Source organism: Eptatretus burgeri, chromosome 3 (assembly GCF_056783735.1).
Source record: "Eptatretus burgeri isolate ZD-2024b chromosome 3, Ebu_testis_v1, whole genome shotgun sequence".
NCBI lineage: Eukaryota > Metazoa > Chordata > Myxini > Myxiniformes > Myxinidae > Eptatretus > Eptatretus burgeri.
In genome coordinates, this window is record NC_140963.1 from 17719753 (window position 1) to 17746330 (window position 26578).

At 45.2% G+C, this 26578-nt stretch overlaps 1 protein-coding gene across 2 annotated transcripts in view; it reads left to right on the top strand.

Annotated features, from left to right (window-relative positions):
- Positions 1–26578, top strand: part of LOC147029466 (sterol 26-hydroxylase, mitochondrial-like) — a 78285-nt gene that overhangs the window by 21681 nt on the left and 30026 nt on the right. For both annotated transcript variants that reach the window (XM_085872530.1, XM_085872531.1), the window contains exon 3: positions 16468–16667. In XM_085872530.1, coding sequence (XP_085728656.1) covers positions 16468–16667 — 200 coding nt within the window. The remainder of the gene's footprint in view (positions 1–16467; positions 16668–26578) is intronic.

Below are 26578 nucleotides of genomic sequence, written 5' to 3' on the forward strand. Positions count from 1 at the left end.
CACCCTTCCCTTTCCAGAGAGGGACAACAAGGCCCCTCTTCCAGTCAGTTGGGATGATGCCTGTGTTCCAGGCAGAGCACAAAACTGCATGCAACGACGCGAGTGCAGCATTTCCACCAGCCTTGAGAAGTTCAGCATGGATGCCACAGATCCCTGGAGCTTTGCCCCGTTTCAACTGGTTCACCGCAGCCTGTGTTTCCACAAGCGATGGTGGACCACAGTTGATTCGAGGGTCAGCAACAGGGATTGTAACACCCTTGACGTCCAACTCGACAGCTGGGGGATCAGCCTGGTACAACCGCTCAAAGTAACCGGCCCAGCGGGCCTTCACTTCAGACTCCTCTGTCAAGAGCCTACCACTCTCTGCTCGAACTGCAGTGCTCCGAGGGATGGGCTTGGATGAACGTAATGCGCGAATTCCCCTGTAAGCGGGACGAGAATCACCTGTCCACAGGTGATGCTCTACCCCCTCACAGATTCCTCGCACATAGGCCTCCTTGTCCACCCTCAGTGCACGTACAGTTTTACGCCTCAGCTCCCTGAACAGCTCAGCTCTGCCATTCAGCCTGGCCCTGCGACTCTGGTCAATGGTATCCAGTGTCCCTTGAGAGACAAAATTCTTCTTTGCCCTGCGGTGAACTCCAAGGCATCCACCGGCAACATCAAGGACGGTGGTCTTGAAGGTGCTCCACAACTCTTCAGGACCCCGCAAAGCACCCAGACCCCCCAAGTGTCCACTCAGCCTGTTCGCAAACTCCTCAGCTACTCTCTCATCCCTGAGCTTGGCAACATCCAGCCTAGGCTGGGATGGTACCATTCTCCAGGATTTAAGGTGCAGCTTTAGAGTTGCTACAACAAGCCTGTGGTCAGTATTGAGGAACTGAGCACTCCGGTAGACCCTGCAGTTCTGGATCATCCTCCAACGACCGTCAATGAGGACATGGTCAATCTCCTTTGCCACACCGCCAGCGTTGGAATACCAAGTCCAGCGATGAGCTTGCAGGCGCTGAAACCATGAACCAGCCACCCTAAGTCCATGACTTCTTGCAAAGTCAAGGAACTTAGTGCTATTCTGGTTCATAGTTCCTGACCCATGGGGACCAACACACACCTCATAACCATCCCTATCAGTTCCAGTCGATGCATTGAAATCCCCCAAGACTAGAAGTGTATCTCGTCTGGGGCACTGATCAACCACAGACTCGAGTGTGGCGTAGAATGCATCCTTCACGGAAAGATCACTCACCTCAGTCGGAGCATAAATAGAGACCAGGGAAATGACACCTAAGGAGTGACGAATCCTTAATCTCATAATACGCTCGTTGACCGGTGTTACCTCAATTATCATTGGGGTCAGCTTATTGGACACAGCTACAGCAACTCCTTGGGTATGGTAACCATCAGAGCGACCAGACCAATAGTAGGTGTAACCACCCACCATTATCTCGCCGCAATCCGGTCTCCGAACCTCAGAGAGAGCTGCAATCCCGATGTCCAAACGCTTGAGCTCAGATGATAACAGAGACAGGTGATCATCCTCTCTTAGGGATAGGACATTCCAGGCACCCACCCGAAGGGACCGCCTCAGGTTAACCCAAGGAGACCGCCGTCTGGTGGACGACACCTCAGCACCACTCCGACACACTCTCCCGCAATCTGACCCAGGGATGTTACCCCGTGGTTTCCCTCCTATCAAAGATTGGGGGTCCCGAAGGCTTTGCCCCAATCCCATCATCCGGTGAGCTGCCCTGCGAAGGGAAGCTGCACAGGAGGTACTCCCACGGAGTGGGTTTTCAGATTTTTTTGCGTTTTTGCGTTTTGCGGAATGAAGCGTTTTACGGTGGCTGGAGTGCAAATCCTGCCACCAACCTCCTAATAAGAAGTAACCCAACTGCAGGAGGACGTCCGCAGACACAGTTGGGCACTAGATATGGATGGCCGTTGGCTCACAAGGAGCTCCTCCGCCCTTTGACAGGTTTTGTTTTTAATCCTGCTGGGTGTCCATATCCCAGCAGGATTATTGCCAAATATATACTTATTGCCAAATATAAATGCTAAATAAATAAATATACTTATTGCCAAATATAAATGCTAAATAAATAAATATACTTATTGCCAAATATAAATTCTAAATAAATAAATATACTTATTGCCAAATATAAATGCCAAATAAATAAATATACTTATTGCCAAATATAAATGCTAAATAAATAAATATACTTATTGCCAAATATAAATGCTAAATAAGTAAATATACTTATTGCCAAATATAAATGCTAAATAAGTAAATATACTTATTGCCAAATATAAATGCTAAATAACTAAATATACTTATTGCCAAATATAAATGCTAAATAAATAAATATACTTATTGCCAAATATAAATGCTAAATAAATAAATATACTTATTGCCAAATATAAATGCTAAATAAATAAATATACTTATTGCCAAATATAAATGCTAAATAAATAAATATATACTTATTGCCAAATATAAATGCCAAATAAATAAATATACTTATTGCCAAATATAAATGCCAAATAAATAAATAAATATACTTATTGCCAAATATAAATGCTAAATAAGTAAATATACTTATTGCCAAATATAAATGCTAAATAAATAAATATACTTATTGCCAAATATAAATGCTAAATAAATAAATATACTTATTGCCAAATATAAATGCTAAATAAATAAATATACTTATTGCCAAATATAAATGCTAAATAAGTAAATACACTTATTGCCAAATATAAATGCTAAATAAGTAAATATACTTATTGCCAAATATAAATGCTAAATAAATAAATATACTTATTGCCAAATATAAATGCTAAATAAATAAATATACTTATTGCCAAATATAAATGCTAAATAAATAAATATACTTATTGCCAAATCTTCTTCTTTAGGCTGCTCCCGTTAAGGGTCGCCACAGCGGATCATCCGTATGATCCGCAGTGATTTGGCACATGTTTTACGCCGGATGCCCTTCCTGACGCAACCCTGGTCGCCTCTTACGACACAGGGATATGGTACACCTATTTTAACCAGGGTATACACCGGCCCAGTACACTGGTACTCATTTCGCCGACCTCGGAAGGATGACAGGCTGAGTCAACCCCCTGGTGTTTTCGACTTGGTATGTGTGTGTGTGTGTATATATATATATATATATATATATATATATATATATATATATATATATATATATATATATATATATATATATATATATATATATATATATATATATATATATATATATATACATATATACACATATATATACACATATATATACACAATATACATACACAATATACATACACAATATACATACATATATATATATATATATATATATATATATATATATATATATATATATAAATTCAGTGTCCCAACAGGGCTTGAACTCAGGACCTTTTGGGTCCCAAGCCACTGCCCTAACCACTGCGCCAACACCAAGCTTTCTACTTATTGCCAAATATAAATGCTAAATAAATAAATAACAAATCATCCAGTGCACAACATTGCTGGGGCGCCTTTGGCACCTGGCGATGCGACCATGGAGCACATGGAGAGGGAATTGGGAGCGAGCGGGTGTGCAATAATTGATTGATCAGTTGCAAAACTTAAATAAATAAATAAAAATCATAAAATAATTAATTTCTTAATTAATTGGCTAATAGCATACCCAAAACCATCGCCGTTTCATCTGAATCTCTAACACTTTGAAAGTTAATTAATTGAAAAATGAGTAATTAATCAATTAATTGATCGATCAATAAATCAAAAAATACCCTTCATAGCCAAAATACTTGTTCACCATCGTGTCCAAATATCAGCTTCCTTGCTCAAAAGGTGCCTGAGATATTGCCCAGATGAAGAAAGAAAATAAGTAATTAATAAATCGATAAAAATTAAGGAATTGATCAATTAATTGATGAATCAAAAAATAAAAATACTGTTTTTGCCAAAGCACACCTTCATTTTCGTCCCCAAATTTCAGCTTCTTAGCTCAAAGAATGGCTGAGATATTGCCCAGACAAACAAACAAACAAATAAACACAAACAAACAAACAAACAAACACAAACAAACAAACACACAAACAAAAACAAACAAACAAACACAAACAAACAAACAAAGTAAAAATGCCGGTGATGACGTCCGACATGCATCGCCTGGATATGGGATTGGGGAGGAGCAGTGAACAATTAACTTTCACCCTTTAAAAATCATGTGAATAAATTATTTAATATCAGCTGTATTTTTGTTCGTATCCTTTTCTCAGCTGCGTTGCAATTGGAGTGACGTGCTTGGTGATATTTAAAAGGCGGTGTATAATGGGAAATGCTGTTTGATAGGGCGATTATGAACAAAATGGAAATGTTTTTTTTTAAAGTTTTGAATATAGCTAGTTTTTAATGACATGGGTAACGGGAATGAACGAGTCACCATTTTTATAAGTGAAGAATAAGGAGGAAGAGTTTTTGTTGAAATGTAAATTGAAACCAGCCCATCTATCCTCACCTTACTCAACTACATCACACTGTTTGAAACCGGCCCATCTATCCTCACCTTACTCAACTACATCACACTGTTTGAAACCGGCTCATCTATCCTCACCTTACTCAACGACATCACACTGTTTGAAACTGGCCCATCTATCCTCACCTTACTCAACTACATCACACTGTTTGTTTGAAACCAGCTCATCTATCCTCACCTTACTCAACTACATCACACTGTTTGAAACTGGCCCATCTATCCTCACCTTACTGGTTTCTGTTAAAGTGCAGCTCGGCGTGAAGGACAGCTCAAATTTCACCAGGGCGTGTCAACCATTATACAGGAAACCCTCCAATATCACGGGGTTTAGGTTCCTGGAAAATGCTGCGATAGTTTAAACTGCGATCGTGGAAACCAAGGGCTCATGGGAAGAGGGGGGTTCAGTTCCTGAGATTTGAGAAAATATCGAGGAAGATTTAAAAAATTTATTACAACACAACAAGGTGGGTGAGGGTAAACATATTACGTACTCGCACTGTACTCTGCCGTAAATAGAAAACACAAGACTTAGCTCGGGATGATGCTATTAGAGGGGGAAGGGTTGGGTGAGCGGGGAAGGGTGAGCAGGAAAAGGGTGAGCGGGGAAGGGTGAGCAGGGACGGTGATTCAGCAAACAGAAAAGCAGCATTAGCTTTAGGACAAAGTTGTCTGTGGCATTGCCACAACCCACAATGGAGAAGGGTAACACAATATTACCTGCTTGGAGAGCAAGGTACAGGTACGGCATCGTCTTCCAGAATAATCCCGTCTCATCGGTGTTAAAAACCTGCTCAGTCATAAATCCCTTCGCCTCGATTTGTTTCATGAGCTACGCATGAGAATGTGTTTAAGAATAGGGGTTCAAATCTGGGAGTCAGAAATGAAGTGTTTGGCAATAAGAATCAAATATGGAGTTGGAAAATTAATATTTGGGAATTAGGTTTGAAGGATAATGAAGGTTTGGGAATGAGGAAGAGTACAATGGGTACAGTTCTACCCACAATCATTGACCCCGTAATGACGGACCGTACAGATGTGGCATTTTATTCTTGAGCCATCCGATCTAACAACTCGATCTTTTCGCCCAACGTCATAACCTTTCTCTGCCTTTTGGCACAACTACTTTTGTCCATCACCTTACGTTTGGGCTCATTAAAAACGGTGCGTAAGAAACACCACAAGCTCATAACGGGATGCAAATGATCACTAATCTCAGCTCAAAAACCACGATTGGTCGAAATGAAATCCTGCGATAATGGAATCGGAACACAATAGGTTGCCCGCAAGTGGTCGAAACCCGTGAAAGTAGAACCCGTGATATTGGAGGGTTTACTGCATAAAGATATGTCACGTGCAGGCACAGAGATGGGGGTCTTGAAAGTTCATTCTTTACTACAATGGTGACTGCAAAATCCAAACAAACAAACCGCTGCATGTTTTCCAAGCCACTCAATGCAGAACAGAGAAAACAATAAATCACATCACAAAATAATAGCAAACGTTACATCATGAGAACCAATATGAATGTCAAAATTCAGGGATTGCCCACTGAACAGAATACTATCAAACAGTGACAATAATGTGATACTTTATAACTCACTTGATTATGATTCTGTGGAGGGTGAAAGCAAGAAAGGATTGACAAATATAGAGCAGCAAAGATCTCAAGGCACAACAGGACCCAGGTGGCTTGTACAAATCCGAACACCTCATACCATCTCACGGCACCTCAGATCTTGCACATCATGGCACAAGCTGCGCTCCGGCTGAAACTCCGTCTAAGTGGGTGATTTTGAACCTCAGCTCCACCCATCTTTACACTTTAATTACAAAAAAACTCTCTGACTCTCTGGAAGATTCCCTTTATCTATTTGCTGATGACTCCACCTTGTGTGGTGACATCCCTCATCCTTCAAACAGGCAGGCTGCAGCCCCTTCCCTCTCTTTAAACCTAGAAAAACAAGTAAATGAAGGCATAAAATGTCATAGCCCTCATTGTTTTTGTAATTTTTGCTGAATGGAGTAAAAGAGTTAGCCCATATTTATGTTCAACTAAAATGGCCGCCAATCTACCAGTTGGTCATTTTTTTTATTATATTGCCAAATAAAGTGAGGGGCATGTGTATACTATCATGTTCTGTGCTTGTGCCAAGTTTGAACAAAATCGGACTATGCATGTCTGAGAAATGGTTGGAAATGCATATAAATCATAAAATGGCCATCAATTGGCCATCTTGGATATTGTCTTGGAAAATGAAATGATGTGTATATGTAAACCATCATTCGTTATCTGTATGCCAAGTTTGAACAACACTGGTAAATGCATGTCCGTGAAATGGTTGAGGACGTGTTCAACATCATGGTTTTTTCCAACTCAAATGCCTGCCAGTCGGCCATCTTGGATCTTATTTCGGGGAAAAAAATGACACCTATGTAAGCCATCATTCCTTATCTGTGAGCTAAATTTAAACAACATCGGTAAATGCATGTCCGAGAGATGGTTGAGGACGTGTTGAACATCAGGTTTATTACAACTCAAATGGCCGCCAGTCGGCCATCTTGGATCTGATCTCAAAAAATAAATGACGTGCATATGTCAGCCATTATGTGTTGTATTTGTGCCAAGTATGAATAAAATAGTCTACACATGTCTGAGAGATGGTTGCTGACACACACACACACACACACACACACACACACACACACACACACACACACACACACACACACACACACACACACACACACACACACACACACGCATACACGCGCGCACGGACACGGAAATCGAGACTAAATCCATAAGCCCTTGTTTTGGACTAAGTCAAACGGGGGCGAAAAATCACAAGTTGGTCAACCACAAGGAATATGTTTTTCAATCCTGACAAATCTCACACTTTCACAATCTCTCTCCGAAAGGACCATCTCACAACACCTCCCTCCCTCCACACCCCCACCCCCAACTACTTTCTTAACAATCCTCTTGAGGAGGTTCCATCATTCAAACCCCTGGGTCTCACTATCAGCCACGATCTTTCATGGGCAAACCATATTTCAACATTTGCCTCCAAAGCCAGCCACGGACTGGGCATCCTCCATCTTACAAAGTCCTTCCATGGTACCCTGAACTCCTATCCACCTACAACAACTTCATCAGCAGCTTGATGGAGTACTGCTCTCCCCTATGGGCTGGCTCACCTGCCTCACATCTTGCTCAGCTTGACGCCGTGGAAACCAAGGCCTTCAACATCATCTCCAGGTCACAATTTAAAACCGTTTTTCATGAAACTTCACCATATGGTAGTTTGTCACAAGCAAGAAGTCTATTTATTTTGAGGTCAAAAGGTCAACATAGGCCAAAGGTCAACAACCTCAGTCTATTTCTAAAATCCTCAATTTTCATCCGATTGAATTGAAATTTGAAGCGGATTTGCATATCTGGTCACTGAAGTCAATCACCAATTATTTTTAGGGTCAAATTTGTTTCAGGGATTTTGCAAGTATCGTGCTATGCACGACGTCTTTCTTGTTTGTTTGTTTGTTTGTCTGTCTGTCTGTCCAGGTATAACATTTTTACCATTTGAGCTTTTGTCATCAAATTTTTAACAAACCTTTATTATGAGAATATGGAGAGCACTCATGAATATTGTTACGGCTGTGGAAATTAGCAGAACACCATAAAGGTTCCTTAGATCAGTTATCCCGGTAAGTGAGTGTTCAGATAGGTTTCCCCAACGTTGTTTAGAGGGAATTTCTTCGTGTTCACCGGGCTGCGACCCTTTGAGATAGCCGTTTTTCTTTATCTATCGTTATTTTGAACCACACAAACAACAACCGCCACCAAGTACGCAACAACGCCAAGCACGCAACAAACCTCCACACAAACAACCGCCACCAACTACGCCACAACGCCAACCACGCTACAATAACCATCACAACAACCACCATCATCTTCGCCACTATGTCCGCTTCCGAACGCCATCCTCCATGGACCACGCTACGACGGTTTCTGCGTCGGAAACCATCCGAAAACGTTAAACAAAGGCGCCAAGGAAAGAACTGCGATGACGCGCAGGTTTTTTTCCCGCCTATTTTCCCCGCGCTTGGTGTGAAGGGAAGGGGGCAGGGCAGCTCACTTCCGATTGGTGGATGCACGGCGTTAGGCGGTCGGAGTGAGGGCACGCCCCTTTTCGAGAAGCTTCTCGAAGGAAGGTGGAGCCGAAAACGGGGTGGTGCGAAGGGCGGAGCCCCATGCTATAAAGGGCGGACCGCACGCGAGGCTCTCCCTCTCTCTCTCTCCATGGTTCATGCGTCTCTCCTGCCCTGTCTCCCCGGTGGTCCAGTTCTTCTTCTTCTTCCTCGCTTGGTTCCTGCGCTCGTGGTCCTGTGAGCGGCCTGTTGGTGGGAGACGCGGACGGAAGGCGCAGCAGTGCCGGCTGTGTGGTGTACCTGCGCGTCTGGACGAGGAGCGCCGGATAGAGCTTGCCGGCCACGTGGGAGTCCCGGAACCAGGCGCGACCACGCTGACGGTCGTGGGAGCGGGATGTCACGATTTGCCGACCACCGAGGGGGGCAGGTAACCTGCCACGGTCTCGCGGGACCCGTTCGGTCCTCCGGGTCCCGCGTTATAAAGGTTCGCGGACCCTGTCTGCCACCCTCGTCTTTGGGGGTGGCCATTTCTTACTTTTGAATGAATGTTGGTGGTGCCGTGTCTTGTAAAGTCGACCTGCATAAGTGACTGTGCATGTACATTATTGCTCGTATTCGGTGGTAACGCTTTTTATTTGTTTCTTGCTTGTACATTGCATGACTGCCTTGGCAGTATATACGTGTGCTTGTTAATAAATGTCCTTGTGCGAAATGTATCCCGTTCGTTGCGTCATCTTTCCCCCATTGTAAATGCCATCTTGCATCGTGGAATAATTAGTTGGGTTTTAAACACCCGGTAAGGAGAATCGGATCCGTCGAGGTCGGCGATAATACCCGCTCGGTTATCGCTTTAGAACAGAACGGACCGCTTAAGCCGTTCGTGTCCTAAGCCGACCTGTGGCGTGGTGCAGCTCCTCGGTAGGTTACCCGCGCAAGTACTTAGGTATATCGACATTCGGCGATTCACCCTATCTTGCGCGGGTAGAATGCGGACTGGGCTGTGGTGAGGTTAAACCCTCACCCGTGACTGGTTCCTGGCGATAGTTCCAGGAGGGTCACGACTGAATTGTCTGTCCGGTGGGCGACGCGGCTGCCATTAGAGGTACGCGGCCGCTCGCACGCCGGCGGGCGCGAATTCGTAACAATATATTTAAATTTAGCTGTTGCGTTTTCTTCAAGTTTAATTCGATGATCTTTTATGACATGTCATTGTTGTTGTTGCTGTGTTAGTGGCTGTTGTTGTTTGTGTGTTCCTTTTGTGTACTGGTGTATATATTTCTATTGATTGGAGAGTTATTAAAATATATAATTTTCTGTGCTCCTTCCTTGTCCTTATCAAGGGTTCCTGCTGCCACATCTATTATACATAAAAGCCAGTTCGTTTTTGGCCATGTCTGTATGGACGGACTGCTGTGGCCCCATTCGTTAGACAGTTGCCCTGACTCCACCCACAAATGTAACCTAAAAAACAATCATCCCTGCAATTTGGTGAAGCTGCATAGCTGCAGGCCACAGGTGTTAGCTCATGGCCCAGTGCAAATGGTATTATATAACCACGATGTATTATATATGCACATACACAGTAGGTGTGTTTTTCCTACACGTTTGTACCCTGGGTGATTAAAGAAATTATTTTCAGGTTCGATCGCTGCAGTTATCTGTGGCCAATACACCACCAAAACCAAGAGATGAGCAAATTGTGTAATAAATGAAGGATTTTGTGCGTAATTTTGGTTTTAGCCCGACTTTTCAAGGCTGATTACTGTGAAAATACAGAAGGGTTTTCCTTCATGTATGTAATCCAAATAAAGGGATGAGTGATTTGCCTGATTTTTGTTGTTATTGGAGTTGTTGTTGTTGTCATCATTGTTGTTTTGAAGACCGTGTCTGTTGAGATATTTTGTGTGACCATGTATAACGGAAACTATTTCATTGACAAGTTGCTCCCCTCACCGCTAAACCTCTCCATGGAAATTCTCATTTGTTGGACTGTGAATAAATTCAGGGTTTTGCACATACTTTCGGTTTTAGCCCGAGTTTTCAAGAGGCCGAATAGTGTGAAAATACAGAAGGGTTGCTTGTCATTTTGACGGGCTTTTCTGCTAGTAGGATAATACATATATGTAATCATTGGAACTACTACAGAAAGCTCCCATTCCCCCTTCTTATTCAATCAGGAAAGATGTGATTTTTAAAAGTTTAAGATTAAACGGATGCAAATTTTTCTTCCAAGTAAATCAATTATTAGCTTTTCAACCAAGTAAATTTATTTATTAGCTTTCTAACGGTAATGTTTTTATTACTCTACGACAGCAGGGACCCTTCAGAATGAAGCGTGACACACGAATCGATGGACGCTTCTCCTTGCAGCAATAGATAGACGTATTTTAAGTATTCTATTGTAAGACGGACACATGTGGGATATGCTGTACGTGTGTGCAGTTTGATGTGGTTGTGTGACTTTTAGTGCAAACCACTGTGTAGAGCTTAGAGGATGTGATGTTGCACGGATCTTTGACCATACATGCGTTTCAATAGCACTGCTTGTTTTCTTTTTAATGTAGAAGAGCAATGAATGGTGTATATCAAGCTACTCCGTGCTAAGTTACATGAGCACGGTATTACAGAGTTTGTTCATAATTTCATACCTTTTACAATTCCTTTGATTTGGCAGCGGTGTAGTTTTGAAATTTCATGCCTCAAAAACATCAGATATTATGTGCTTCCATTGGACTTGGTCTGAAATAGGGGATTATGGATTGGGTCTCGTCCGTCCATGCATCCGTCTGTTTGTCCATGCATCCGTGCGTCCATTTGCAGCCATATCTCGGAAATGTATTAACATATTTTGTTCAAACTTGACACAAAGACAATACCTGATGGTGTACATAAGCACATCATTTTGTTTTGCGATTCAATCAAAGATGGCCGACTGGCAACCATTTTAGTTGTAAAAACCTGATGTTGAACACGTCCTCAACCATTTCTCGGACATGCGTCGACTGATCTTGTTCAAACTTGGCACACAGATAAGGAATGATTGCTTACACACGCATATCATTTTGTTTCGAAATCATATCCAAGATGGCCGACTGGCGGCCATTTCATTACTAAAATCTGTCCCCAACCATTTCTCGGATGTACATGGTCCGATTTTGTTCAGTGTTGGCGCAAGCACAGTACATGATGGCGTACACGTGTACCTCACTTTATTTTGCAATCTGATCAAAGATGGCCGACTGGTTGACTGGCGGCCATTTTAGTTATAAAAAACAACAACCTGGTATCAAACATGTCCTCAACCATTTCCTGGACATGCATTTACCGATCTTGTTTTATTCTATTTTTTCATACCGACACCATGAAGCATCATTCATGAAAATTGAAAAGAAATTCTGATTGCTCTTTTCAATTTCGCCCAACCACCACCTTTAAGTACAGTTTACAAAACCTGATTAGACAGCATGTTCAGCTGAATGATAATTTTCAATTGTCTACAGTTATTGAATTTATTTTACACATAAATAAATATTATTTAATGTTATACTGTTTGTGTAATTCAGTATGTCTCAAAATATATGACCATTGAATCCCTTCTGTGCGAAATTTGCTTTCCCAATCAAAAACATCATACATGTCACGTGACCAACTATCTTCAATATTAATAAATGTTAGTGTGTGTGTGTGTGTGTGTGTGTGTGTGTGTGTGTGTGTGTGTGTGTGTGTGTGTGTGTGTGTGTGTGTGTGTGTGTGTGTGTGTGTGTCCTCCATAACTCAAAAACCATGAAACCTCGCAACCTGAAATTTCACATGCATACTAAGAAAACTCCAAGGAAGTGCAAGAGTGAAAATTAGATGTTTGAGTTCATCTATCTATAATTCCAGCAGTGTGTGTGTGTGTGTGTGTGTGTGTGTGTGTGTGTGTGTGTGTGTGTGTGTGTGTGTGTGTGTGTGTGTCCTCCATAACTCAAAAACCATGAAACCTCGCAACCTGAAATTTCACATGCATACTAAGAAAACTCCAAGGAAGTGCAAGAGTGAAAATTAGATGTTTGAGTTCATCTATCTATAATTCCAGCAGTGTGTGTGTGTGTGTGTGTGTGTGTGTGTGTGTGTGTGTGTGTGTGTGTGTGTGACCGCTGTTTCTCGACAACCACTGGTCCGATCTAATTAAAACTTGCCAGGTATATTGCTGGGGACCTGAGGATGTGCCTTTTCAAGGATTGATATTAATCGGACAAGTGCTTCACAAGTTATGGCCATTTATTTACCAACCAATGACAGGACACGTTGCTGCGTAAGCATGGCCGTTGGGGAAGAGATCCTCAGCCATGTTCCCCATTACGGGTTACAACGTGCGGACTTCTGGATAGTGATGTCTTACTGTATTCTAATAATTTCTCGATTTCTTATGAGCATTTATAGATAAACACAATGCCCCAATCCAGTCGTCGTTTACGAGAGCGAAGGAACGGCCTGTGTGGTTGTTTGAAAGTTTTTTTTTTTTTGGTTTGCACGTACAGCCACGCACGTATGGCCACACGGATCTTATAAGAAATATCGGATCTTATAACTAAACCGATATACCTATTTAGTTTAAGTTAGCAAGGCCATGTTCCCTCCTTCTCCATAGATACACAATAAAAAGTGAAATTTCCGAAGAATTAAATGAATCTTTTTCAACTGCTTGGAGAATTATATTGAGTGAACAAAAAATTTAGGAACGTAACAAAATTGACCAGCTTCATTGAGCTATATGATTTAATGCATTCACTGCTCGCACCCTGTTCCCCAGAGGGATTGCCTATCCGTAGCGTCTGCCAGAACTGTGTCTATATTTTCGGAGGTTTCGCGAGGTGCTCAACAGGGAATCAAAGCAAATCTGGTCAAAAAAAAACCGGAGGTAAAAAAAAAAAGTTATAATGTTTGCATGGACCCCAACCGATGTACCACGTGACATGTGCACAGATGAGCAGGCAACAGCTTTAGCCACTTGCCGAGTGCCCATTGTCGATAGCGGTACTGCGCTACATCATTCTGAGCGAGTGGTTCATGCTCCGTCACCCTGAGGGAGTGGTTCGTGCTCCAGCACCCTGAGCGAGTGGTTCGTGCTCCATCACCCTGAGGGAGTGGTTTGTGCACCATCACCCTGAGCGAGTGGTTCATGCTCCATCACCCTGAGCGAGTGGTTCGTGCTCCATCACCCTGAGGGAGTGGTTTGTGCCCCGTCACCCTGAGCGAGTGGTTCATGCTCCATCAACCTGAGCGAGTGGTTCATGCTCTGTCACCCTGAGTGAGTGGTTCATGCTCTGTCACCCTGAGCGAGTGGTTCATGCTCCATCAACCTGAGCGAGTGGTTCATGCTCTGTCACCCTGAGCGAGTGGTTCATGCTCCATCACCCTGAGGGAGTGGTTTGTGCCCCATCACCCTGAGCGAGTCGCTCATGCTCCAACAACGTGAGCGAGTGGTTCATGCTCCATCAACCTGAGTGAGTGGTTCATGCTCTGTCACCCTGAGCGAGTGGTTCATGCTCCATCAACCTGAGCGAGTGGTTCATGCTCTGTCACCCTGAGTGAGTGGTTCATGCTCTGTCACCCTGAGCGAGTGGTTCATGCTCCATCAACCTGAGCGAGTGGTTCATGCTCTGTCACCCTGAGCGAGTGGTTCATGCTCCATCACCCTGAGGGAGTGGTTTGTGCCCCATCACCCTGAGCGAGTCGCTCATGCTCCAACAACCTGAGCGAGTGGTTCATGCTCCATCAACCTGAGCGAGTGGTTCATGCTCTGTCACCCTGAGCGAGTGGTTCATGCTCCATCACCCTGAGGGAGTGGTTTGTGCCCCATCACCCTGAGCGAGTCGCTCATGCTCCATCAACCTGAGCGAGTGGTTCATTCTCTGTCACCCTGAGTGAGTGGTTCATGTTCCATCACCCTGAGTGAGTGGTTCATGCTCCATCACTCTGAGAGAGTGGTTCGTGCTCCTTTTTTTGTGAGTTGTGAAATAACACACGATTTCTGAGCCGTTTGTTATATTAACGTGTTTTCTAAATTACCGAGCCAAATTTTTTTCCACCCATCACCCACCAGCTGTTTCTTAATGAATAATGTTTGTGAACGTCTCCCTGAAACGTCTATATAAATAGAACGATGTTTTTCGGTAAAAGCTACTCAAGGTTTCTGAGTTGCATACAGTTAGTACTGAAGTTGGTAATCACACCGACTCCAACCTGACGATTCCCGAAAAATTGCTAATGTCGGCCAAGCACGTGTGTGTGTGTGTGTGTGTGTGTGTGTGTGTGTGTGTGTGTGTGTGTGTGTGTGTGTGTGTGTGTGTATGTGTGTTACATAAAGCACAACATGCTCTCTCTACGAACTCCCCTACCCCCATCTGTCTCTGTCTCTGGACATATGCGGATGGTGGTTATGTCTGGACAGTGTTTGTCTCTGGACGTGTCTGGGCAGGGTTTGTCTTTGGACATGTCTGGGCATTGTTTATGTCTGTGTGGTGTTTGTCTCCAGCCAGTTTGGCTCCAGAGGCGTCCAGGCGGTGTTTGTCTCCGGACGTGTCCAAGCGGTGTTTGTCTCCGGACGTGTCCGGGCGGTGTTTGTCTTCAGACTTGTCTTGGTGGTGTTTGTCTCCGGAAGTGTTTGGGCGGTGTTTGTCTCCAGAAAGCTTAGCTCCGGACCGATCGGTATGGTATTTATGTGTGGACAGGAGTTTGTCTCCAGACGGGAGTTTGTTTCTAGATTGTGTTTATAGTTCCCACCGTGTGCTGCCTTTTTGGCTGCTGGTTGCATCACTGGTTAGGGGCGTGGCTATGCCGCTGATGCAGTGCCCCGATTACCAGTATACTGGTGCTCATTTTGCTGACCTCGGAAGGACGACAGGCTGAATCAACCCCCTGGTGTTAATTCAGTGGCCAACGGGGCTCGAACTCAGGACCTTAAGATCCCAAACCCCTACCATAACAGCAAAGGCAACACCAGGCTGTGTTTTTAGTATTACTGGTAGAAAATGGATTTCAGACATTATATTGTTTCTATCTTCATTGTTATTCTATGCAGAATCATTTTGACGAAACAGTATGAATCGTAATTAACGCTCCATCGCACGTCTGCCTTCCTTTCCTCTTACCTCACCCTGTCTTCCCTTCCCCCACCACCCCTCGCTCCCCCTCTCTCCTTTCCCCTCCACTTCTTCACTCTCCCCGCTCTCTCTCTCTCTCCGCCTCCCTTTTTTTCTCCCTCCCCCCTTTTGTATTGCCATCAGCGAAGTGATGGGTGGCATTTGCTGGTATATAATATAACTACGTGACCCACTTTCAATAATATTCATGACCGAATAACCAAATTGTTCCCAATCTTCCATGTCACATGACCACTCAAGTCAGTTGCACATACACATAAAATCTATGAATATGGGCCGGCCCTTCAACTCCATACAACAAATTACGAAAACCACGGGGGCAATGATATTTTATGTCTTTTTCTCCTTGTTCCTCAAAGTGCGTCACATCAAAAGCCGAACATTTCATTTTGAAGCACTCACTATTTCCTTTATAAGTAAGCATGTACATGATGTCAGCCTGTTTTGTTCAATTAGCCTCGAGAAGTTGCTTTTCAGCAGGGAGTTGGACTCAATTTTGGAAATACAGCATAACATAGTTATCAAATGGAGGTTAAATCTCCAAAGTGTATGAACGATTTTCTTCAAAAAGTGAATTTGAACCTTACTTTCTGCTTGTAATTCCACCACAGTGAAGGTTCTTCCTGGCACCGCTTTCGCACAGTGCTCAACAAAAGGATGCTACGGCCGAATGATGTCATGTCATATGCCAAGCCACTCAATGCCATTGTCACCGACTTCCTAGCAAGAATGCAACGCTTACGTGCTGCCAGTAGTGATGGTGATACTGTGACTGACCTTGCAAGCGAGCTGTACAAGTTTGCTTTTGAAGGTGCTTTAAAATATTCAGCCTTTTAAAAATTTGAACAAAATGTCTTATTGTGTGCTGAATCCCATCATCAACACTTTTGCTGCACTTTTCCACTTTATCGAATCCATTACACTCGTATACTGTTTTTGTCAGGTCAGGTTCGATCTGTGACCTGCTACAGGTACCATGTAAACCTGTACTAACCTGTTCCATGGTCGGGTTGTCGGCGACTAAACCGTCTCCCCCACCAGGTTTTCTGGTGAGGAGGGTGTTTGGATATGGACACCCAGCAGGATTAAAAACAAAACCTGTCAAAGGGCAGAGGAGCTCCTTGTGAGCCAACGGCCATCCATATCTAGTGCCCAACTGTGTCTGCGGACGTCCTCCTGCAGTTGGGTTACTTCTTATTAGGAGGTTGGTGGCAGGATTTGCACTCCGGCCACCGTAAAACGCTTCATTCCGCAAAACGCAAAAACGCAAAAAAATCTGAAAACCCACTCCGTGGGAGTACCTCCCTGTGCAGCTTCCCTTCGCAGGGCAAGCTCACCGGATGATGGGATTGGGGCAAAGCCTTCGGGACCCCAATCTTTGATAGGAGGAAACCACGGGGTAACATCCCTGGGTCAGATTGCGGGAGAGTGTGTCGGAGTGGTGCTGAGGTGTCGTCCACCAGACGGCGGTCTCCTTGGGTTAACCTGAGGCGGTCCCTTCGGGTGGGTGCCTGGAATGTCCTATCCCTAAGAGAGGATGATCACCTGTCTCTGTTATCATCTGAGCTCAAGCGTTTGGACATCGGGATTGCAGCTCTCTCTGAGGTTCGGAGACCGGATTGCGGCGAGATAATGGTGGGTGGTTACACCTACTATTGGTCTGGTCGCTCTGATGGTTACCATACCCAAGGAGTTGCTGTAGCTGTGTCCAATAAGCTGACCCCAATGATAATTGAGGTAACACCGGTCAACGAGCGTATTATGAGATTAGGATCTGGCCACTCCTTAGGGTGTCATTTCCCTGGTCTCTGTTTATGCTCCGACTGAGGCGAGCGATCTTACCGTGAAGGATGCATTCTACGCCACACTCGAGTCTGTGGTTGATCAGTGCCCCAGGCCGAGATACACTTCTAGTCTTGGGGGATTTCAATGCATCGACTGGAACTGATAGGGATGGTTATGAGGTGTGTGTTGGTCCCCCATGGGTCAGGAACTATGAACCAGAATAGCACTAAGTTCCTTGACTTTGCAAGAAGTCATGGACTTAGGGTGGCTGGTTCATGGTTTCAGCGCCCGCAAGCTCATCGCTGGACTTGGTATTCCAACGCTGGCGGTGTGGCAAAGGAGATTGACCATGTCCTCATTGACGGTCGTTGGAGGATGATCCAGAACTGCAGGGTCTACCGGAGTGCTCAGTTCCTCAATACTGACCACAGGCTTGTTGTAGCAACTCTAAAGCTGCACCTTAAATCCTGGAGAATGGTACCATCCCAGCCTAGGCTGGATGTTGCCAAGCTCAGGGATGAGAGAGTAGCTGAGGAGTTTGCGAACAGGCTGAGTGGACACTTGGGGGTCTGGGTGCTTTGGGGGTCCTGAAGAGTTGTGGAGCACCTTCAAGACCACCGTCCTTGATGTTGCCGGTGGATGCCTTGGAGTTCACCGCAGGGCAAAGAAGAATTTTGTCTCTCAAGGGACACTGGATACCATTGACCAGAGTCGCAGGGCCAGGCTGAATGGCAGAGCTGAGCTGTTTAGGGAGCTGAGGCGTAAAACTGTATGTGCACTGAGGGTGGACAAGGAGGGCTATGTGCGAGGAATCTGTGAGGGGGTAGAGCATCACCTGTGGACAGGTGATTCTCGTCCCGCTTACAGGGGAATTCGCGCATTACGTTCATCCAAGCCCATCCCTCGGAGCACTGCAGTTCGAGCAGAGAGTGGTAGGCTCTTGACAGAGGAGTCTGAAGTGAAGGCCCGCTGGGCCGGTTACTTTGAGCGGTTGTACCAGGCTGATCCCCCAGCTGTCGAGTTGGACGTCAAGGGTGTTACAATCCCTGTTGCTGACCCTCGAATCAACTGTGGTCCACCATCGCTTGTGGAAACACGGGCTGCGGTGAACCAGTTGAAACGGGGCAAAGCTCCAGGGATCTGTGGCATCCATGCTGAACTTCTCAAGGCTGGTGGAAATGCTGCACTCGCGTCGTTGCATGCAGTTTTGTGCTCTGCCTGGAACACAGGCATCATCCCAACTGACTGGAAGAGGGGCCTTGTTGTCCCTCTCTGGAAAGGGAAGGGTGATCGCCAAGACTGCAACAACTACCGAGGGGTGACGCTGCTCTCAGTGCCGGGCAAGGTCTTTGCTCGGATAATTCTTGATAGGGTTCGCCACCATCTGCTTGAGCACCAGCGTCCAGAGCAGTCAGGCTTTACACCAAAGAGGTCAACGATTGACCGTATCCTTGCACTTCGTGTCCTCACCGAACGCAGACGAGAGTTTCGGAAGGGGCTGCTTGCAGCCTATGTTGATCTCTGTAAAGCGTTCGATTCAGTGAATCGGGATGTCCTCTGGAGGATTCTTGGTCTTCGTGGGGTGCCACCGAAACTGATCGATCTGATGTCTGAACTCTACTCTGGTACTGAGAGTGCTGTGAAGTGTGGTGGTACCGCCTCTGACTTATTTCCAGTTGTTACTGGAGTTCGTCAGGGATGTGTACTTGCCCCTACACTTTTCAGCACTTGTATGGACTGGATTTTTGGGAGGATGTCGGAGAGATCAAGTTGCGGTGCATCGTTTGGCAATGTCAAGATCTCGGACCTTGATTTTGCAGATGATGCAGTCATCTTTGCGGAGACTCTAGACATCCTCTTGGGGGCCCTCGAGGTGCTGAATGAGGAGTCGGAGCCGTTGGGATTACGGATTTCTTGGGTCAAAACAAAGATCCAGGCTTTCGGTGACATCTTGGATGCTGCTGTCCTGTCTGTGTCTGTTTGTGGTGAGGATGTTGAGGTCGTGGATAGATTCACTTACCTTGGCAGTGATATTCATGTCTCCGCAGGTTGTGAGCCGGAGGTCAATAGACGTCTGGGTCGGGCCTGGGGAGTCATGGATTCACTGGATCATGGGTGTATTGGCGCTGCCGGTACCTGTGCGGGAGGACGAAAGTCCGAGTCTTCAGGTCCTTGGTACTTCCAGTCTTGCTCTATGGGTGCGAGACTTGGACTTTGACCAAGGATCTGAGACGGAGACTTAATTCCTTTGGTACCAGGTCTCTTCGGAGAATCCTTGGCTATCGCTGGTCGGATTTTGTGTCCAACGAGCGGTTGCTGAGAGAGACTCGGATGAGATTTGTTACCTGCATAGTCCGTGAGCGTCAGCTGCGGCTGTATGGACATGTGGCTCGTTTTCCTGACGCTGATCCTGCTCACCAGATTCTCTCAGCGAGGGAGTCTCATGAGTGGAGGAGGCCAGTGGGCCGACCACGTGCCTCATGGTTGCAGCAGGTTGACCATCATCTCAAGGAGATGGGGATGGGCCTGGCATCTGCCTGGGGGATGGCCAGACGGAGGCCCCTGGAGTACCGGCGGAAAGTGGACGCAGCGACGCGCTGTTCTGGCACATGCTCCCATACCTGACCTGACTGTATGCACAGATTTATTCACTTTTAACCCCAGTAATTGATTTTGGGCACCGATCGAGTATTGTGAAATGTAACAGTGTCTGACGACACGCATGCCTGAGCCCTACCTTATTGATTAAACTTATCAGACATTCAAACACACAAGACTGAAAGAAACAGAGAGGTATGGAAATAGAATGAAGGGGGAAATTAAGGTAAGGTAGTCTGCCCTGGTTGAGGCGCTGGCTGGGAGGTTCGTCCGGGTGGCGTTCTGTGGGATCCCTTGTCGATGTCAACATCATTCTCTGCACGAGTTCAGGATCATATTTTATTTTGGAATCTGCCTCTTTGGAAGCAAATAGGACAAGTTGTCTCGAACCGAAGATCCTACTGAACTTTATCAGCCGCTGAGTTCAGCGACGGATGGAGATAAAGAAACTCCACAAGATTTTGTCATTCGGGTCCATTATCTGAGACAACCTGTCCTACTTACTTCCAAAGAGGCAGGTTCCCAAAATGAAATATGATCCTGAGATAGTGCAGGCGATGATGCCACATGCTCTTCAAACCGGGTTAATTAGTGATTTGATTGGGGCAGAGTTGAAAACTGAACTCAAAGGTGTACGTATTTCCGATTAGGAGCTCGTTGCGAAATTGAACTATGCAGCATGACAAGAGGAGGAGAGGAATTCCATAGTTGGAAGCAGACAGAAAGTCAAAGGCAGTGCTGCATGTGCCATTATTGAAGAGGAGCGTTTTGATAATCCTGATGTTTCTCAGCCTGAACAAACCCGCAAAGCCAAGCTTCACGAGAAAGCCAACACAGTGAATGATGACATTGCTGAAATCAAGAATGACTTGGGTACTGTGAAGCAGTTAGAAACAGATATAGCTAGTATTAAAGAATCACTTGTACAAAATCGCCCGTCTGAAGGTATGGGAAGGGTCCCTCCAAGGTTTCGAGCCCGGGTTGTCCCCGGTGCCAAAGAAGTGGCACTGCAGAGTCTTGCCACCATTGTTGGCATTGTCGGTCATCCACCAACCATTGAAGACACTGTCACTACTATAAATTTAAACCACCAGTTTTGGGAAATGGCGAGCGGGCTATGGGGCCGGGCCAGCCATATTGACAGTAAATATCACGGGAGCCCTACCAGGAAAGCATACAATCTAAAGTCAGAAATAAAGTGTTTTGCTCAAAGTGAAAAAGAAGGAAATGCTTCGGCAACCCTCAACTCTCATGATCTGCAACAGAACCAGACGGCATCAGCTCACATGTCCTAAAAACCTGCTCTGCTGCTCTTGCACTTCCTCCCTCTGCCCTTTTCACTCTGTCATTTACCCTATCTAGGTCATCTTTCATCTGTTTGGAAATCAGCCAACATCACAGCATCACATAAAAAGGTGTAAATGCAGACTCCTTAACTACAGACCAATAAGCTTACTTCCAATCATCAGCAAAGTTATAGAATCCATCATCACAGTTGACAATAAATCTTTCCTTTTCTCCAACAGCCTCATCTCAGATCATCAATTCGGTTTCAGACCGAGTCACGCTACCTTGGACATGCTGCTTCTACTCTCCCAACAATGCTGGAGGCCTTCAATTTCAGAAATGACATCAGAGCCATCTCTCTGGGCATATCTCGAGCTTTTGAGACAGTCTGGTATCCTGCCTTGCTTTCCAAAATGTCTGCCAATAGAATCCAAGGCCAACTCCACTCTTGGATTACTGACTTCCTCTACTCTCGTAACCAATGTGTGACACTCAGTGGAATCCTTTCATCTCCTCTCTCCGTCAAGGCTGGTGTGCCACAAGGCAGTGTTCTCGGCACCATCCAATTCCTAATCTTCAATGATGTCACTGACTCTGAAAAAAATCCTCTTTATCTCTTTGCTGACGACTCCACGCTCTGCCGTGACATCCCTCATCTTTCTGACAGATAGGCAGCAGCATTTTCCCTCCCCCTGACCTTGACAAAATCACTAACTCGTCCAACACTTGGAATATGTTTTTCAATCCTGAGAAATCCCTCACACTCGCTCTCTTTGAAAGAACCATCTGGCAACCCCCCACCCCCACCCACCCACCCCATATACTTTATTAACAATGCTCTTGAGGAAGTTCAGTCACTCAAAACTCCTGGGTCTCTCTATGAGACACAATCTTCATTGAACAGATCACAATTCAAAGTTGTCCTCTAAAGCCAGTCTCCATAGTACATAGTCCTTCCTTAGTACACATGACCTCCTATTCACATACAATGCCTTAATCTGCAGCTTGATCAAATACTGCTCTCCATTCTGGGCTGGTTCCCCTGCCTTACACCCTGTTCATCTTGATGCCATGGAGACAAGGTCTTCAAGATCATTGGCATGTCCCATGCTGAAGCTAAATATATGGGCCTATCCCTTTACCATTGCAGACAGTCCGTGGTCTCTCTGTCTTCGACCACCTCCTTTTTGATCTTGCACCCTCTGACCTCTCCAGGCTTTACTTTCCCCCCAACTAGGCATCTGCAGGTGCACAGGGTCCACCATAATTGTTCCTCTTTTTTTCTCGCATGTGGAACCAACTTCTATATTAGATTCAATCTCTTTTTTCCCTCCATGTCTTCAAGACAGTTGCTCACCACCATCATCCCCCATCCAAAACCATGATCTTTTCTACACCGGTTAAGCTAACCCCACCCCCCCCCCCATTTTCCAATTGTGCTTCTGTGTCCATCTTGTTCACCCCTTGCATTCTCCCTTGAACCCCATCGTTACCCACATCCTTTGTTGTCTCCGTTTATTTTCTCCCTCAGCCATGCTGTTGGTGGCATGTCCCACTTCTCTTTCCGTTGTTCCTTTTGTTCTGTTGCATCCTGGTCTGTTCAGTGTTCTAGCTCTCCCATGAGCCTCGACTGTATACACAAAAAAGAATTACTTGTTTTTTTGCTTCTAGACCAGGGAACGGCCTACCACCAAGGGTTTATGTATGAAATCAGTAAACATGTCACTGTATTTGTAACTCTTTGGAGGTTATATCAGTGGGACACAATCCCCTTTGGGCTAGCCAACACTGCTGCTGTGTTTCAGCGGTGTATGGAGGAATGTTTGGAAGGGCTGTTTGCCATTCGACGACGACGACATCATCGTTCATGACGACATCATCGGAAGGCTGTCCAACAGAGGGCGAGACATTTGAGGAAGAAGTGAAGAATGTGTGCAAGGTACTGCAATGCCTCAAATCCAACGGCATAAAGCTTCATCCTGACAAACGTCACCTGTTCAAGCAAGAAATTAGACATCTAGGTGCGATCGTCTCTGAAGAGGGAAAGAAGATGGACGAAAAAGATATATTGCTGCTGTGTTAGCCCTGAAACAACAAAAGCCTACTACGGAAGCTACTTGATCCAATTGGTTGTTGTCACTGATACAATCAGGATTTCCCCAGGATTGGGAAGCTACTGCATGGTTTGCTAAAAGTCGAGTCAGGTGAGAAAAACAAGTCCAAGGCCTGCAAGAAGATTAAAGTGAAATCCAGCCAGGCCCTTTCTCGTCGGCCTAACAATGGAATGACTCTCATCAGAGGAGTTTGGATCTCTTGGTTGATCGTGCAGTTGGCATTTCCCACTCGTGACTCAGCCATCGGTGATCGGTTATCCATGCTTTGATGAACCCTTCATTTTATACACAGACAATTCTAAAGATGGTCATGGGGCAGTGCTGTACCAGAACCAAAATGGGAAGCTACATGTGATTGGTTATGGCTCTCCAACCGAGTCTCCTGCAGAGAAGAATTATCACCTTCACTCAGGTAACTTGAGTTTTTAGCTCTAAAATGGGATGTGACGGACAAATTCAGAGACTACCTTTACTACGCCCCCATTTTACTATCGAAACGGATAGCAATCGATTGACAAATGTAACGACCAGTGCCAGACTGAATAGAACGCTATGGGATGCAGATGGGTAGGAGAGTTGGCCAACTACCGATTCACGATCAAGTATCGGCTTGGCAGAAGTAATCCTGTAGCAGACACTTTTTTGAGGCTGCCTTTTAAAATAGAAGGCTACATACCTACCTGTGTAGAAGAATGTTCCTTGGATGCTTTTCAGGCAATAATGCTGTCCGATCTAATGTCTCTGTTCCCCACTGTTTTGTCCTTCCCACTCCCGCCCCTTATGTCTCATGCCCCCCCCCCCTTGCTGTGTGTTGTGTGTTAGCTCTCATACGAGCCTCGACAAGGTATACAAAAAAAAATGACTGGGACAAGGCTTCAGAAAGATGGCATCCCATTGTGTATATTCACCATTGTTTCAGGGACTTTGTTTGAGGTATGCGAGACTGAAGACGAGCCTGGAGAAAACACCACCCTTGGCAATATCCATTTGCGAGATGCACAATCTAAGTATCACGTGATTCAGCGAGTCAGAGCTGAAAAGAGGAGAGAGAGGAAACCACCTGTTCAGCTATTGAGGAAGGAAATGCCTGATGTTTGAGCTCCATTCAGAGAATGGTCCAACTTGGTGATCTCGGATGATGGACTGTTTCATAGGGACATTGCATCCAAACAGCAGCTGTTTCTCGCAAAAACCTTCACGTCCATTTGTTTACAGAGAATTACATGATAAAATGGGCCACTTGGGGGACACAATGTAGCATGGACGTTTCCAGAAACCGATTCTCTTGTCTCCACATGATATTAAGGAGGATGTCGCAAAGAAACGTGTATGCTTGAAACAGAAACACCCTGTTATGACAGTTTGAGCTCCCATGGAACCATTTATGTCCACCTAAGCTCTTGAACATGTATCGCTCAACTTTCTCCATGTTGAGAAATGCAAAAGTGGTTTGGAATACAAGCTACTAGTGGTTGACCACTTCACTTGGTATGCCCAATCATATGGTATGCAATAGCATACCAAGCAGGCATATGACGTGCCGTCAAGGCAAGCCACGAAGAGTGCTGCCTCCCAACAAGCAAAAATATGACAGAGAAGTACATCACAAAACCATTTCTTCACGATGCAGATTTTGCTCAGGAACTTGACCCCTCGGGGTAGCCCGGGAAAACTCTGTTCTTCTTGGGAAGAACAGGTACATGTTGTTGTTTAGGCAAATGGGTTTAAACCAAGTACCCAATGTCAAATCAGAAAAGGGGTATGGTCATGTCAGAGTCCTGCAGAGAAACGTGTTGATGTCATGTGACTATTTACACGTTGATCCAGAGTCCACGCCAGGGTAAAAGATGGTGAAACGGAAGGTTGTCCAACGGAGGGCAACTCCTGAGGACAATCATTCGACTTCCTTGGATGCTGATGATGAGAACATCATCACGGTTCATCACCCAACGGTGAATCGTGATGATAACCGCCTCAACCCACTGACCCCAGAGGGACATTTGCGAACAGTTGGTGTGCTCCTAGGTCCAGATCATCATCTGTTGAGTTGGTTGCATGGTGAAGATCCTGAAACCAACCAATCAGCATATCCAGTCAAATACTGACGATGATGGAAGATGTTACCCCAGTCAACAGCGACTTCCACCAGTAAGACTTGTTTACCCCACAATTGGTGAACCAGAACTTCGCCGAATCCAGTGTGTATCAGTTGTGAACAAGTTTTAAAAACTGCTGTAATGTAAGCTTTGTGATTATAAATCTTCTTGTTTCACATGCAGAGCAATGCTGCGGGGTAGCATCATTGGCTGAGGGCACGGCTGTGCTTCTGATGGAATGGCCTCTGTAGGCTTGGGCAAGAAATTGGAATTTGGCCATGGTGTCGGCGATAGCTCGCGTCCGCTTCGCCAAGGATTCCGTGGGATCTTTAGCATCCACCAATGAATGCAGGTGGACGAGACACCATTTTAACGTCCATCCGAGGGATTGCACACGTTGAATCATTCTGTCTGTGATGCACCGCGGGATGACAGCTTATAGCTGGGTGAGGATTCAAACCCAGGTTGGACAACTTAGAGGCAAGTGTGCAGCGGTGACTGTAAATATTACACCCCAGTGTTCTGTGATCATTAAGGAGGGTGCAATCAGACATTTAGATCTACTGGAGAATTTTAAATTCCTATTTCCATGAAACATTGACCTTTGGATTGGGAAGAGGAAGTAGGCCTACAGAGGCATGCTGGGATCACACTGGAGAAAATGAAACGTATAACTTATTAACTTCAATTGTTGCTGTGATATAATTAGCAATTACTGACGAAGTTTAAATAATCCCAGTCAAATGACATTGAAAAGGTCACAACATCTTTTCATGGGGTTGGGCTGTTAGCACGGGGCCAAGATTCCGTGATTTCACATGAATGTCGATGACATGGTTTGA